Source organism: Peromyscus maniculatus, chromosome 2, assembly GCF_049852395.1.
Source record: "Peromyscus maniculatus bairdii isolate BWxNUB_F1_BW_parent chromosome 2, HU_Pman_BW_mat_3.1, whole genome shotgun sequence".
NCBI lineage: Eukaryota > Metazoa > Chordata > Mammalia > Rodentia > Cricetidae > Peromyscus > Peromyscus maniculatus.
The window spans coordinates 146,884,989-146,898,647 of NC_134853.1; the positions used below are offsets into that span (position 1 = coordinate 146,884,989).

General features: G+C 48.3%; 1 protein-coding gene across 8 annotated transcripts in view; it reads left to right on the forward strand.

Annotated features, from left to right (window-relative positions):
* Window positions 1-13,659, forward strand: part of Csmd2 (CUB and Sushi multiple domains 2) — a 576,074-nt gene that overhangs the window by 463,231 nt on the left and 99,184 nt on the right. For all 8 annotated transcript variants that reach the window (XM_042271897.2, XM_042271900.2, XM_042271904.2 and 5 more), the window contains 3 exons: window positions 4,424-4,618; window positions 5,579-5,695; window positions 8,138-8,251. In XM_042271897.2, coding sequence (XP_042127831.1) covers window positions 4,424-4,618; window positions 5,579-5,695; window positions 8,138-8,251 — 426 coding nt within the window. The remainder of the gene's footprint in view (window positions 1-4,423; window positions 4,619-5,578; window positions 5,696-8,137; window positions 8,252-13,659) is intronic.

The following is a 13,659-nucleotide window of genomic DNA, read 5'->3' on the forward strand; positions in this document are numbered from 1 at the left end:
AAAGTGGTAGGGCAGACACCAGATGTCTTCTTCTGGTGTATACCCACACGCAAACATGTACATCTGCCACACACAAATGTGCATAACCATACACAAACGTGTACATATGCCACACTCAAATGTGCATACACCACACACAAGCATGTACATATGCCACACACAAATGTGCATACACCACACACAAGCATATACATATGCCACACTCAAATATGCATACACCACACACAAGCATGTACATATGCCACACACAAATGTGCATACACCACACACATGCATATGTAAGTATTCTAGGCCTGCTTGTCACGGACACAAAACTCTGTCCCTAGAGCCCTAAAGCAGCCACAGACAAAACAGAAAGAAATGTGCATAACCATGTGTCAATAAACCCTCACAAAAATGGCCGAGGTCCTTGCCTGGGCAAAAGCACAGCTTTCCAGTTTACTGGATTAAGTTCATGTTTATTACTCAGCAATTGGGTGACTTTAGGTAGGTTACTTAACCTCTCAAAATCCCCAACTTCTTCATTCATAAAATAATGGCAGGAAAATTCCTTCACAGCAAAGCTACAAAGCTCAATGATCCTGTTCATTGAAGGCTTTGGTACAGTACCTGGCATGTATCAAAAGCCCTGTGCTCTTCAGAGGTTATTAATAGTCAGAACAGTGTTCCGGGCTCCCAGGCACTCCACATTTTTCTACTCCATTATTCCCCTTTCGACCTTCTCTTCTTCCTTAATTATCCCAGGTGGCGTTACCCAAATCTGAGCTCCACTTCTTCCTTGATTTGTGAACCTGGCAAGTTATTATCTTCTAGAACATTATCTACAACATAGGGCCCAAAGAAAAAACGTATGTTGCAGAGGGTTAAGATTCAGAGACTCTGTGTGTGTGTGTGTGTGTGTGTGTGTGTGTGTGTGTGTGTGTGTGTGAAAGTGTGAAAGTGTGAAAGTGTGAGAGAATGATATGTTAGCACTGACATCTTCTGAAGCAGAAGAGACTAATGTGTCCATGCATGTGTGTCACACAGTTCATCCAAAGGGGACTTAACTCAGTTCCTACTTCCTGCCGTTCCCAGTGCAGACATTGATAATTCAACATGAGCAAAATAGTTGAGGACCTGACTCCATTATAACTCAAAGATATGTGTGTGTGTGTGTGTGTGTGTGTGTGTGTGTGTGTGTGTGTGTGTGTGTGTGTATGTGTGCATCTGGAGGCCAGAGGTCTCCCTCCCATTTCATCCTCAAGAGTGCTTTCTACCTCCTTTGAGAGAGAGTCTCTTATTGGTCCATATCTCACCAAGTAGCCAAGGCTAGTTTAGCCCAGAGCTGGGATTACAGGCCCATAATCCCACACCCAGAATTTGTACATGGGTTCTGGGGATTAAACTTGAATCCCATGTTTTAGGGGGAAAATGTATTGACTGAGCCATGTCCTTAGCCAGCACCCAGACTTTTAACCAGCCCTGACTGGTTGGCCAGCATTTGGACTTTTAACTAGCCCCAACTGGTTGGCCACCATCCAGACTTTTAACCAGCCCCGACTGGTGGACCATTTTGACTATTGCCCCAGGATTTTGCTCTTCGAAAGATCAGAAAGGGACCTCATCTGTGAAGACCAGAGAGAAGCTGTTTTTGTTCCGCTGCTCTGGGCAGCTTGGGTTTTATTTATGACCACGATGGTGATGTTTTAGTCATCCTGTTTTATTATTTACAGCCAAGCGCTGGCCAGCGGCAGATCTGTTTCTGGTCCTCATTCCATCTCTCACTAGCTGAATGGCTTGGGGAACCCATTCTGCTTCTCTGATCACCACATTCTTCACATAGCTCCTGAGTGTGGATGTACCTGGCTCTGCCTGTGGAGGACACAGATGAGGTGACAGATTTGGAAGGGCTTTAAGAATGATACCATGATATTCCTACGTGCAGGGCTGTCATCATTATTATTAGTGTGATATCACTCAGGGTGGCAAGCCCATCCTCTTCTGAAATGTGAGTGGATGTGAATTCACAATGTCGGGGTCATCGATGAGGCTTGCGCGTCTGGAGAAAGCCAGCAAAGGAACAACAGGGGTGACGTCACAGAGGGGATGATGGAGCAGCACCTGCCGGGCCTGTAGGCCTGGAAGGACTTTGTCTCCTCCAAGGAAAGCAGAAGGTTTTGCTTGTGTTTTCCATCTCCTAGGTCGGGCCTGGCTGCCCAAGAGCCTGGAATATGTAGGTCTTACCTGGTGCCTGGGGACTGTCAGTCAATCTGGGTTCCATCATGGAAATTGGAAGGGGAAATGGAAAGCAGGAACCACAGTTGATTCAGACTCTGTGTGAGCTTGGTTCCATTTCTTAATTTCAAATATGATTTGACTCATTATGAATTTATGATCACAGTTCAGCATATCTCTACTATTGGAATGTGGGTCACCCAGTGGCCATTTATAGTCTAGCCAGAGCCTCGGGCATAAGGAAAGACCAGATTTTATGCAGGGGTCAGAGTGATGTACCACAGGGCACACAGTATGCTGAGGAGGAAGGGGCCTTTGCCAGGCAAGTGAAGGTTCTCTGGATCCAGTGAGCCCCAGCAGCACACACACCCAGGACTGTGCATGCTCAGCTGTATGGGGAAGACTCGAAGAGTGGGAAATTAGAAAGGCTTGAATGTAAGAGCTGGATGGACATGACAGGTTTATAGACCCTCGGGGTCCTGTTCCATCACTCAACAGGCTGATTGGCAGCTAAGTGACAGCCTCAAGCAACAACTGCCATGTGTATATGCAGTCTAAAAGGTACCCAGGTGACAGGGACTGCCCTCAGCAAAATTTCTCCTGAGCCATTCACCTCTGAACTCTGGTATCGTCCCTCCTTAGCTCTACTCATTCCGTGTCAGAGCCCGGCTGCCAAAGAGGCTAACACGTTAGGAGCCGCACAGCATTCTCGCCCTCCATCGACACTCTAAGCAAACCCCGTGGGCCAGTGACAGGTTCCTGGTGCCATTTGGCCTTAGCTGTGTCCTGCCACTGCCTAGCTGACAGTCCTGATGACAAGAATGAGAAAAAGCTTGTCACGCGGAGAGTAAGGGCTGCCTTCCAGGACTGCTTGGGACTTCTCTGGGAAAAAAAAAGACCATAGTGCCAGGTCTCCTTCGCATACCCAGCACCCAGCTGGTACTCCCAACATTTAGGAAACACCAAGTGTGGTGCAGAGAGGTGTCAAAAGAGTAAATGACTTGGGTACATCCACAGTTGCCTGCCTGTGAAGACTGTTGTTTTGCCTCCAATACAGTGGCTGTACCTGTATCTACTGATATTTTAACTACCATCTGCAGCACCCCCCACCCCCATGCCCTGTAGTTACCACCATCCTGCTCAGGTCATAGCCCTGCCACTGCCACCAAATACAGTTTTTAACTAAGTCTCTGTTGTTCTATTAACCAATAAAGACTCAGGAGTCAGATGTTGGGGTGAAAACATACTAGCTCAAAGGGACTGAGAAGCACCCAGCTGACCTTCCTTTTTGACCTGAGACCCAGCAAGAGAGCATCTCTCCAGCCATCCCAAACCAAAAAGACCATAAATCTGCAAGTCCCTCCCTCCTCCTTCCTGTGCATCTCTCTATCCTGGCTCCTCCATACTCTCTATGGCTAATTCCTGTCAACTGGTCACTGGCTCCGCCCTCTGATCCAAGGTTGATTGATTATTAACACAGTCTTGAAGTTTCACAGTGCAATCAAATATCCTGCAACAGAGGACACACCTAAGAGTCTTGTGGCCAGACAGAGAGCACCATTACTTCAATGAATTGGTGAGCACTTGGCATCCAGTGAAGACCTAGAAACCTATATTGGAGCTTTTAACACCACAGGGGTTTGGGGCATCCAACCAGAGGTGGAGTAAGATTTTCCACCACCCCCATCTGAGTTTAGTGCCCTATATATGAGCCTGTGGAGCAGCTATCAGCTCCACCCTCAGGCCAGCACAGTGGAGGGAAAGATGAAGAGGAGAAAGAGACGATTCCAAATGCTGGCTGTTGCTGGATTTGTGGCTGGAGATAGGAAGTCAAGGAAGCTAGCTTATGCTGGCTGGGGGTGAGAGAGGAGCCAGCGGCTGGGCCCGAATCCTGACCCCTGCCTTCCCCCAGGATGTGAGCAGTGGTATAGGCTCACTGCAGGCAGAGCAGTTCTTACTTCCCTTGGGGAAGCCAGCAAAGAGATGAAAAAGAACATCCAAGGTGAAGACTTCACTTCCTCCTCTGTAGGTCACAGCAAGGACTGGGGAGGAGAGCCTCAATCCTGAAGACCATTGCCAGCTTCAAATCTCTAACACAGTTTGGAGAATTGACTGGTCATCCTGAGCCCTTCTGTGTTGCTCATACGTTTCTAATGAACCATTCCCTGCCCACCCCCTCACTCACTCTGTTCGTCTCTCTGGTTTTCAGAAAACCCAAGAGAGTCGTGTTTTGACCCCGGTTCCATCAAGAACGGCACTCGAGTGGGCTCTGACCTGAAGCTGGGCTCTTCCATCACCTACTACTGCCACGGAGGCTACGAGGTTGAGGGCGCCGCCACCCTGAGCTGCATCCTGGGGCCTGATGGGAAGCCACTGTGGAACAACCCGAGGCCAGTCTGCACAGGTGAGAACAGCCAGGACCCTAGGGGTCTAAAGGCCAAGGGATGCCTGAGACCCTAGGGGTCTAAAGGCCAAGGGATGCCTGGGACCCTAGGGGTCTAAAGGCCAAGGGATGCCTGGGACCCTAGGGGTCTAAAGGCCAAGGGATGCCTGAGACGGATGGTGGGCAGAAGGGACTGTGGTGGGGGAGGGGAAGCAGGATATGGCCTCCAAGGGGACTCCTGTGAAGCAAGCAGGGTCTGACAAGTGGGTTTGCATTGGAGGGGGGATGTCGTCATCATCCACCCAGTGTCTCAGTCTCTCTGGACAGTCCTCTCCCTTGAGTGTACCTACTCCCATTCAGAGAGAGCTCAACCAAGGCTTGTAGGCCTGCCCTCCAGGATCTTCCCACCAGGAAAGGGGAAATAAAGGTGACCTTGGGCTGACTCCTGGGGCTGAGGACATTCTGAATGATGTCTGTAAAGCAGAGGGATGTAAGTAAAGTAAGGACACAAGGTGGTCTTGTGTTAACTCCCGTGTGTCAGAACCCCCAGAGCATGGGGGCCACCCCAATTGAAAAAGAATAAGTGGGCAAGGCTAGCACCAAGGACGGGAACAGGAGGCAGCTAGGCTGAGTGGTCCCCAGAAGGTAAGTGTGGGAAGAGAATCTTCAGCCTCCTGCTCAGTCAACGTCAGGGCCTTCATCCATCAACCATGGAGCCAAAGACCACGCCCAGGCCCTACACAGAAGCATATAAGTGTCAAAGTCTCCGTGATGTGAGCCCCAAGGGTGTGCCCTCAAGGACCCATGCCAGTGTTAACACCTAGAGGACAAAGGCTGATGTGTGTCCTTAGGTGGATTCCAGGCTAGGGACAAGGTGTCCTTGGCCTGGGCAGGGCCAGAGGCTCGGGCTGGGAGAAGGGAAGATGGGCAGCTGATCGGAGGTCACCAAGTCACCAGGCCCCTCTCTGGCTTCTCTTTCAGCTCCCTGTGGTGGACAGTATGTGGGTTCAGATGGAGTGGTCCTGTCCCCAAACTACCCCCAGAACTACACCAGTGGACAGACCTGCTTGTATTTTGTCACCGTGCCCAAGGACTATGGTAGAGTCTCCTTGGCTTACTTCTATGTTTTCTGGCTCCTCCCTCTTTCTTCCAAAATGGCAAGCCCTCAGACTCCTCCAAGTTACCCAATTCCACTGTGAGACCTGGAAGGACAGCCTCTCAGGCAGGACAGCAGAGTGTGTGGAATACACCAGGAGGGAGGGGCTGCCTGGGAGGAGAAAGAAGGCACACACCGGCATTGTGTGTGTGTTGGGAAGGAGGGAAGTGAACTGGTGAAGAGAGCTGATGAAGGCCAGGGGCCCTGAGTCTCCTCTGCATAGACTGAAGGGACTAGAAGGCCTGCAGATCCAGGCCTGCTGGGGGACCTGGCAGAGAGTGGCTTGGGAGCAGGAAGGGACTGGGAACCACATCATTCCACTTGCCCATCTGAGGCGACTCCAGCAGCTATAAGTGGAAGCAAAAAGAAACCCATGAGGCAATCATCTGCCCTAAAAAGTCAGAGAAACTTCCAGATCTCATGACAGCCAGACTGAAGAAATCAGGACTGTCACCCTGAGCAGCTGGGAAAGCAGGCTGCCTCTTCTCAGACATGGATAGGAAGAGCACAGGGCAGGGCCCAGACGCCTGAGTCATTCGGCAAGCATTTAGTGCCACCCACCAAGGCCATCTGCCCTGCTGAGGCCTCTGCCACCTAGACGGGAGACACATTCCTGTAACTCCCGGTCTCAGCCCCTCCCGTAACGCTGCCCCAGCCCCTGCACCCTCAGCTGTGTGTGCGCCTACCACACCCCTCCCCCTGAGGCAGGAGCTTTAGGCCCACAGGAATCCACTGAGGAAAGTCAGGAAACATTGTCCAGAAAGTCGAGGACCCTTGATAGCTGGCACCCAGTGCCACGCTTCACTTCTCCTTATGACGAGGAGCTCAGTCCTTTGCCGGTAACCCACCCCGAGCTGGCACCGCACAGCCGAAACCTGCCCATGGACTCTGGCTGCCAAGGAGCTGTGCTCCAGGTAGCTCCTCTCTGCCAGCGAGGCCCCCCCTGAGCCCAGGAAGAGTGGCAGACTTTCTCCTCTAGGTACAAATGACGTGTCCCCAACTCAGGTGTCAGTGCCGACATCATACTGCCAGAGACCTCTCTGTGATGCCCCCTCAGGAGTAGTCCCCCTCGCCCTGGCCCTGCCATGCTCTCGCATTACCCTAGGAGTTAAAGAACACTCTCTGAGAGTTTTGTGTAGTTGCTAAGTGTGGGCTTGGGCGGGAAGAGGCACTGAAATGCAGATCAGAAGAAAGCAGGAACCCTGTGTGTCCTGCTCACCTCTGGGGACTGCAGACCCCTGGTACCAGTGCTGTGCCAATTTCCCCTTTCCCCACGTTCTTCCGCTCCTCCTCCACCCAAGGCCAAGAACTAAGATTACTGCCGTGGCTGCCACATTCAACTGAAGATTATTTTGGACCAAGCAGTTAACCCCACGGCCTGAATCCCTCCCTCTCTGCCCTAGCACACAACATATATGGAACATACATAACATATACACAGAATACACAATATGTGGCCTTAAGAAAATACATGCAATATACATACACACACAGCCTACACAAACACACACATATCCTACTTCCTGTGAGCTGAAGATTGTGAGCCAAACCAGGAATGGGACCTACCTGGCTCTTGCCCACAGTGGGAGTCAGGTGTAGCCAGGTGGATGGGAGCTATGTCCACGGTGACCCCACCCCTCAGCACTGATTGGCAGAGAGAAGAGGGCTAAGGACATCCCTGCTGTTCCCAGACCAGAGGCCTGAGTTCATGGGGGTCCCTACTCAAGTTAACCGGATGGTCCAGAACTCTTAACCTCAGCCTATGCTTCTTGGTCTACAAAATATGAATAATCTCTGCAAAAGCCACAGTCAAATAAGACAGTGCACACAACCAGTGTGGTCCCTGGCACCCAGTGGGTGCTGGGTGAATGTCATATCCCCTTTTGGGTGAGTAGGGTGGAGATGCTGTCTGCTCTGTACACTGTTCATACCTCTTCTTACCCAAGAGCTGGTGTCCAGGGGCCGACTTGGTTGTCTGGGAAATGGAAGAAAAATTCAGGTGATCACAGGCTCCTAAGATGGGGCGGGGGTGGGGGGGTGTAGAGGATGGCACCAGAAGCCTTTGCAGGTCCTCAAGTAGCTGCTGCAGCTGTCCTGTAGAAAAGAGTAAGAATTAGTCTACCTCTACGGGCCTGCCCCTGGGTGCAGGTGTGACCCCCTGGGGAGAAGACCAGCCAGGGCCGCCCCCTGGTCTGTGTCCCCCGTACCCAGTGTTTTCAGCGTGCTAACCTTGTAGCAGAGGGCCCTGCTGCTGGCGCCTGCACCAGCAACCCCCTCTAGCTTCTCTCCTCCGGGCCCAAGGCCAGCAGATCCCCATCTCCCCCCACACACACCGCTCGGCGGCCTGCACAGCCTCTGCACTGATTGCCCTGTCTCCCCCACAGTGGTGTTTGGCCAGTTTGCCTTCTTCCACACAGCCCTCAACGACATAGTGGAGGTCCACGACGGTTACAGCCAGCACTCCCGGCTACTCAGCTCTCTCTCGGGCTCTCACACAGGTACCCAGGGCTGGGGAGGGGTCGGGGCGGGACGGTGGGGGGGGGGGCTAAGCCATCCCAGGACTCCTGCCAGGAATGAGGCCCTATAGGCATCATGGCCAAAGGCGCGCTGTTTCATAGCCCGCTACAGTGTGTCCACGTCAAAGGGCCACACAGAACAGAGGACCCAGGCCCCACCTTTTCTTTGCGCTATGGACATGTTGTGTTTTCACTGTAGAAAATTTGGGGCCAAACCAAAATCATCATAAGGGAACGTTTTGAATAAACAACACTCCAAACGAGTGATTGCCATGGTGTAATGCGTGTCCTTCTGCTCTTCAAATCCATGTAGACAGACTTTTCCATATTTTATTGAATAAAACTATATATATATATATATATATATATTTCATTGTAATTACTCTCACCATGAACTTTCCTCCGCTGTTATGTATCTTTTTTATAGTTTTAATGCTTAGTGGTTTCTTCTATAGTTATTTAAGATTTATATAACAAATTCTCTAGTGCTGTGCATTTAGCTTGCTTCTGCATTATGAATAATAACTCATCGCATTATGCGGATATCTTCATCCATATCCCTGACTGCACCTCAGAGTATCTACGAGTGGCTGAGCCAAAGAATACAGTGAGATCATTAAGGCTTTTTTGTCCAGATTGTCAAATAACCCTGATAGAAAGATCTTGCAGCTTTGTTCTCCAAAAGTGAGGTAATTTTTTAAAAAGTTGCAAATTTGAGATATGCAAATAGTATAGCATTTTCTAATTTGCCTTTTTTTATTGCTGGTGAGGTGGTAACCTTTTTAATAATGTCTTTATTGGCCCAATGCATCCTTGTGGCAAATTTGTGTTGATTTTTCTATTAGCCCTCATCTTCTTTTACATGAAGTAGAACCCCACATGGCTACAGGCAAAATACATCCTATACCATAGGAGTCTCACACACTGTAAGAAGCCTTTCCTTCCATTTTGCCATTTTCTATGTAATTTTCTTCAGGGTATGTTTTGATATCAGAAAATTGAAATGCCCCTTGATATCAAGTAGATCTTTCTTTCATCATTTATGCCTTCGTATGCACACTCTGTTTTCTGTTTCTTTTCAGTTCTGTCAATCTGCCTTAATTTCTCTGGATTTTATTTTGACTTTTTATTTGATACAGAGACGCAAACCAATTAATCAGTTGTTCTGATATGAATTTTCAAAGTGCCAAGTTTACATATTCTAATTTTTATGGTGTTTGGGTCTTTTTCCTTACTTTTAATCTATTTCTTCCAAGTGTAAATTCCTCTGTGTACAGGTTTTGGTTATTATAAAGCTATAATGGTACTTGGTGTCATAATAACATTTTCAAAGACTTATTTGATGTGTGTGGGTGTTCCACCTGCATGTGTAGAAGTATATCACATGATACAGTGTCCAAAGAGGCCAGAAGAGGACATCAGATCCCCTAGAACTGGAGTTAGATAGGTTATGAACTGTCATGCGGGTGCTGGGAACTGAACTCAGGTCCTCCACAAGAGCAGATGCTCTTGACTACTGAGCCACCTCTCCAGCCCTGTCATACTACTTTAAAAGGTATGCTCCTGTTCATCCTTATGGTCATTCTTTGGTTTGATTTTTTTTTTTTTTTTTGAGACAGGTTTTTCTACTTAGCCCAGGCTGACCTCAAAGTTCTCATCCTCCTAACTCCCAGGCATGCAATACCACAACTAGCTATTACAACTTTTTAATTGGCCATTCTTGCTTGTTTGTACCTCCAAATATTATCTAGAAATATGTGGTCAGTTTAAAACATTGCATAGGGCGGGCAGTATAGCTCGGCTGGTAGAGTGCTGGCCTGGCATGCACAAAGGCGGGCATGTGCAATGCCTAGCACCACATAAACCCAGTGCAATGGTGCAGGTCTGTGATCGCAACAGTTGGGTGGTGGAAACACAAGAATCAGAAGTTCAAGGTCATCCTCAGCTACAAAGCCGATTCAAGGTCAGCCTAGGCTACATAAGACACAGAGGCAAAACAAGAAAAAAAAACGTAAGAATCATCTCTAGAATTTCACAAAATGTGTAGATTATGTTGGAGAGAGCATCTTTATATTAACATTTGTTCCCAACCGAGAGAGAATATGACTTGTCTCTGCATTTATCTGTTGGAAACTTTGGGGGTCAGGCTGCCACTTTCGTTCAAACAGCGGCGATTTGTCGCTGTTCTTAGCTTTATTCCCAGCTATCTCCTGGAGGTTTTCCGCTGTCTTTATTGCTCTCTTATTATAAATGGGTCCTTTTGGCTCCCTTTGTGTTTTCTAGCCGGTCTTTGCTAATCAATTCTAAGACTGGCATTCAGAGTGCATTCCTCTTCTAAACCCATTGAACCGTCCTCAACAGTGCTAATATCACAGACGCTTTCTCAGCCGCTGGGTGAGAGGCTCCATCATTTGCAAATAAATTTGCTTCATTGTTTTATTTCCTCCTCCTTGGTTGGTTTTCTTTGATTTCCTCCCATGGTTCCTGTTCTATCCAGGTATATTATTTTAATTTCAATGCTAATATTTTATCTTTTGGTAAAATTCATTTCGTAATTTCTCCTCACTTGAGCAATGTCATTTGTGTGCTTGCGAGGATGGTTTTTTTTTAATGCCCCTGGCTCCGGTGCGTATGTCCCCTGTCTCTGGAGTGCTGTGCCCTGTGTTCACGGTCCCCTTCTCTGATTAGCTGTGCCGGAGGTTTATGGGGTTCTGTTGCTTTGGGAAATTCTTATTGCTCTGATTGATCAGTACTTCTGTGGAGTTTGTTACTTTCTAACTAGCCACTGCTTTTATTTCATGAATTCTCTCCTCTGTTCCTTCTCCAAATTACTGTGTTCTTCTGGTCCTGCCTTCCTGGGTGGAAGCGTTGTTTGTACCTTTCCCTGTACAAGACCATGCATGTTCACAACAGTGTGCTCAGTTTGAACATGCTTACAGCACTATACTCATCTGGGCTCTGTGTCGTTCATTTTGATACACACTGTCCGATATATACTACTTTAACATACAGTACTCTCTTGCCCAAGAGTTAAGAATGTCTCTTCTGGGGCTAAAGAGATGGCTCCGTAGTTTAGATTTCTTGTTGCTGTTGACAAGGACCCAGGTTCAATTCCCAGCACCTACATGGTCTCTCACAACCATCTGTAACTCCAGATCCAGGAAACTGGATACCATCTTCTGACTTCCATAGGCACAAGGCTCACACATAGTGCACATATATACATGAAGGTGAAAATTTCATACATATGAAATAAATCTAAAAATCCCTTTGAATTAAAAGAAGAAAAGACTATCTCTTCTGGGCTGGGAGATGGCTCTGTGGGTAGGAGCACTTGATGCTTAAGCATGAAGACCTCAGCTTGAATCCCCAACACCAGCATAAAAAGCTGTGTGTGGCAGTGCGCGCACCTGTACCCCAGTGGGCAGAGAGTAAAAGCAAGAGGAGAGCTGGCCGCTGAGCTGCAGCTTCAGTGAGAGACCTTGTCTCACGAAAATAAGACAAGCCAGGCGTGGTGGTGCATGCCTTTAGTCCCGGCACTCGGGAGGCAGAGGCGGTGGATTTGGGTAGCCTGGGCTACAGAGTGAGTACCAAGTTGAGGTAGTAAGACCCTGTCTCAAAAAAAAAAAAAAAAATCGAGACAGACAAACAGGCAGATGGATGACTACTGTGTTTTTCCTGACCTAACTTTCTGAGCTGAGAGCGTTGTTTGGTTTATGACAGAGTTTTCTGATAGACTGTATCTAAAAGTGTAGAAGTAAAGGAGCATGATTTACAGATAAGGGTAAATGGGAGTGTGTTTAGGACAATGGGCAATAGATATAGGTGTACAAAGTCAATAGAAGGAAGGAAGGGCAGGGTGGGAAGAAATGACAGTGGAAAAGAGAAGGAAGGAATAGAAATGGGAAGAAGGGAAGAGAAGGCAGGGTGAGGAGGAAGGAAAGGGGACAAATGAAGGGGTGACAACTAGGAAGCTGAGGACAGAAGGGGAGGAGGGAGATGGAGGGAGGAGAGCGGTACTCAAGTCTGATTCCTCACTTAACTGTGACCCCCGTGGCTAAGGTGTGCTGGGTTGGAGAAAAGCTTCAAGTCTCCGTCTCCATTTCAGCATCTTTGCTGTGACTTTGTATTGATAGAGCAGTGGCTGAGAGAAGTGTGTTAAAACGTCTTCCGTGGAAATGGTGGTATCCGGGGTAGGGAAGGGCTTCTTGTATTTCTGACAGTTTCCGTGTTTGCTCCTCTCTGGGAGTCTTTTCCCTCAGTGAGATGTTAGTGCTGGTGTCTGCCCGCCTGCTTTGTCCTCCCTGGGGATCGGCTTCCCAGTTGGGAAGGTACTTCTTTGCTTTTCCATTCACGCCAGATGCGTCTCTAGTTTTCAGTTTTTCATTTGCACACTTGAGCTTTGTGCTAATGGCCTTAGTAACTATCTTTAAATCATTAATTTCTCACCCAAAGGTAAGTTTTGACATTGGCCTTTGGGTGTTACCTCATTGACAACCCCTCATCTGGGGTTAGCAATCTTTCCCTAGCAGAATTTCCTCCTTGCTAGCTTCTGGCTTCTCTCCATTAGTTCTTTCTTTCAATGGGGCTCAGAATCACAGTCCTCCCTCTGTCCACTTGAGGATGCACATGGGGCTCAGAATCATGGTCCTCCCTCTGTCCCCTTAAGGATACACATGGGGCTCAGAATCACAGTCCTCCCTCTGTCCCCTTGAGGATGCACATGGGGCTCAGAATCATGGTCCACCCTCTGTCCCCTTAAAGATGCACATGGGGCTCAGAATTACAGTCCTCCCTCTGTTCCCTGGAGGATACACAAATGTCTTCCTCTGACATACCACATAAACACCAACTTGCTTGCACATCAAATTGCAGGCCACATGCTTTCTCTCTTAAAAAAAAAAAAAAACACGCAGATTGCTCCATCCTATTTCAGCATTTCATATTGGGATCCAAGCTGAGTCCTCATCATTGTGAATCACCAATGCTTTGCCGTCCATGGGGCTTTCATGTTTTCTGATGTAGAATATTGAACAGCCCACCAGGTTAAACTTTTTTCTCTTGTCTTATCTGGTGCTTTTGGTGAGCTGCTGCAGCCTGAGCCCCAACTCTACAAGGTGTCTTTGTTCTTAAACTCTTTTCCTTGGGATTTTCTCTCCTCCCTCTCTGGAATTCCCCGTGTCTGCTGGTTGGATTTCCCCATCTATCCTCTGCATTGCTTCTCATTTATCTCAAGACTTTGATTTCTTTGTCATTTTCCTATAGATTCTGAAAGAATACCCCAATTTCACCCCCACACCGTTGCTGGATGTCTGCACAACCCACAAGCCACATGTCGGGGTTCCCCGGCCCACATGTTGGAGAAGTGCCTCCTCCCTTCCCGGGTTACC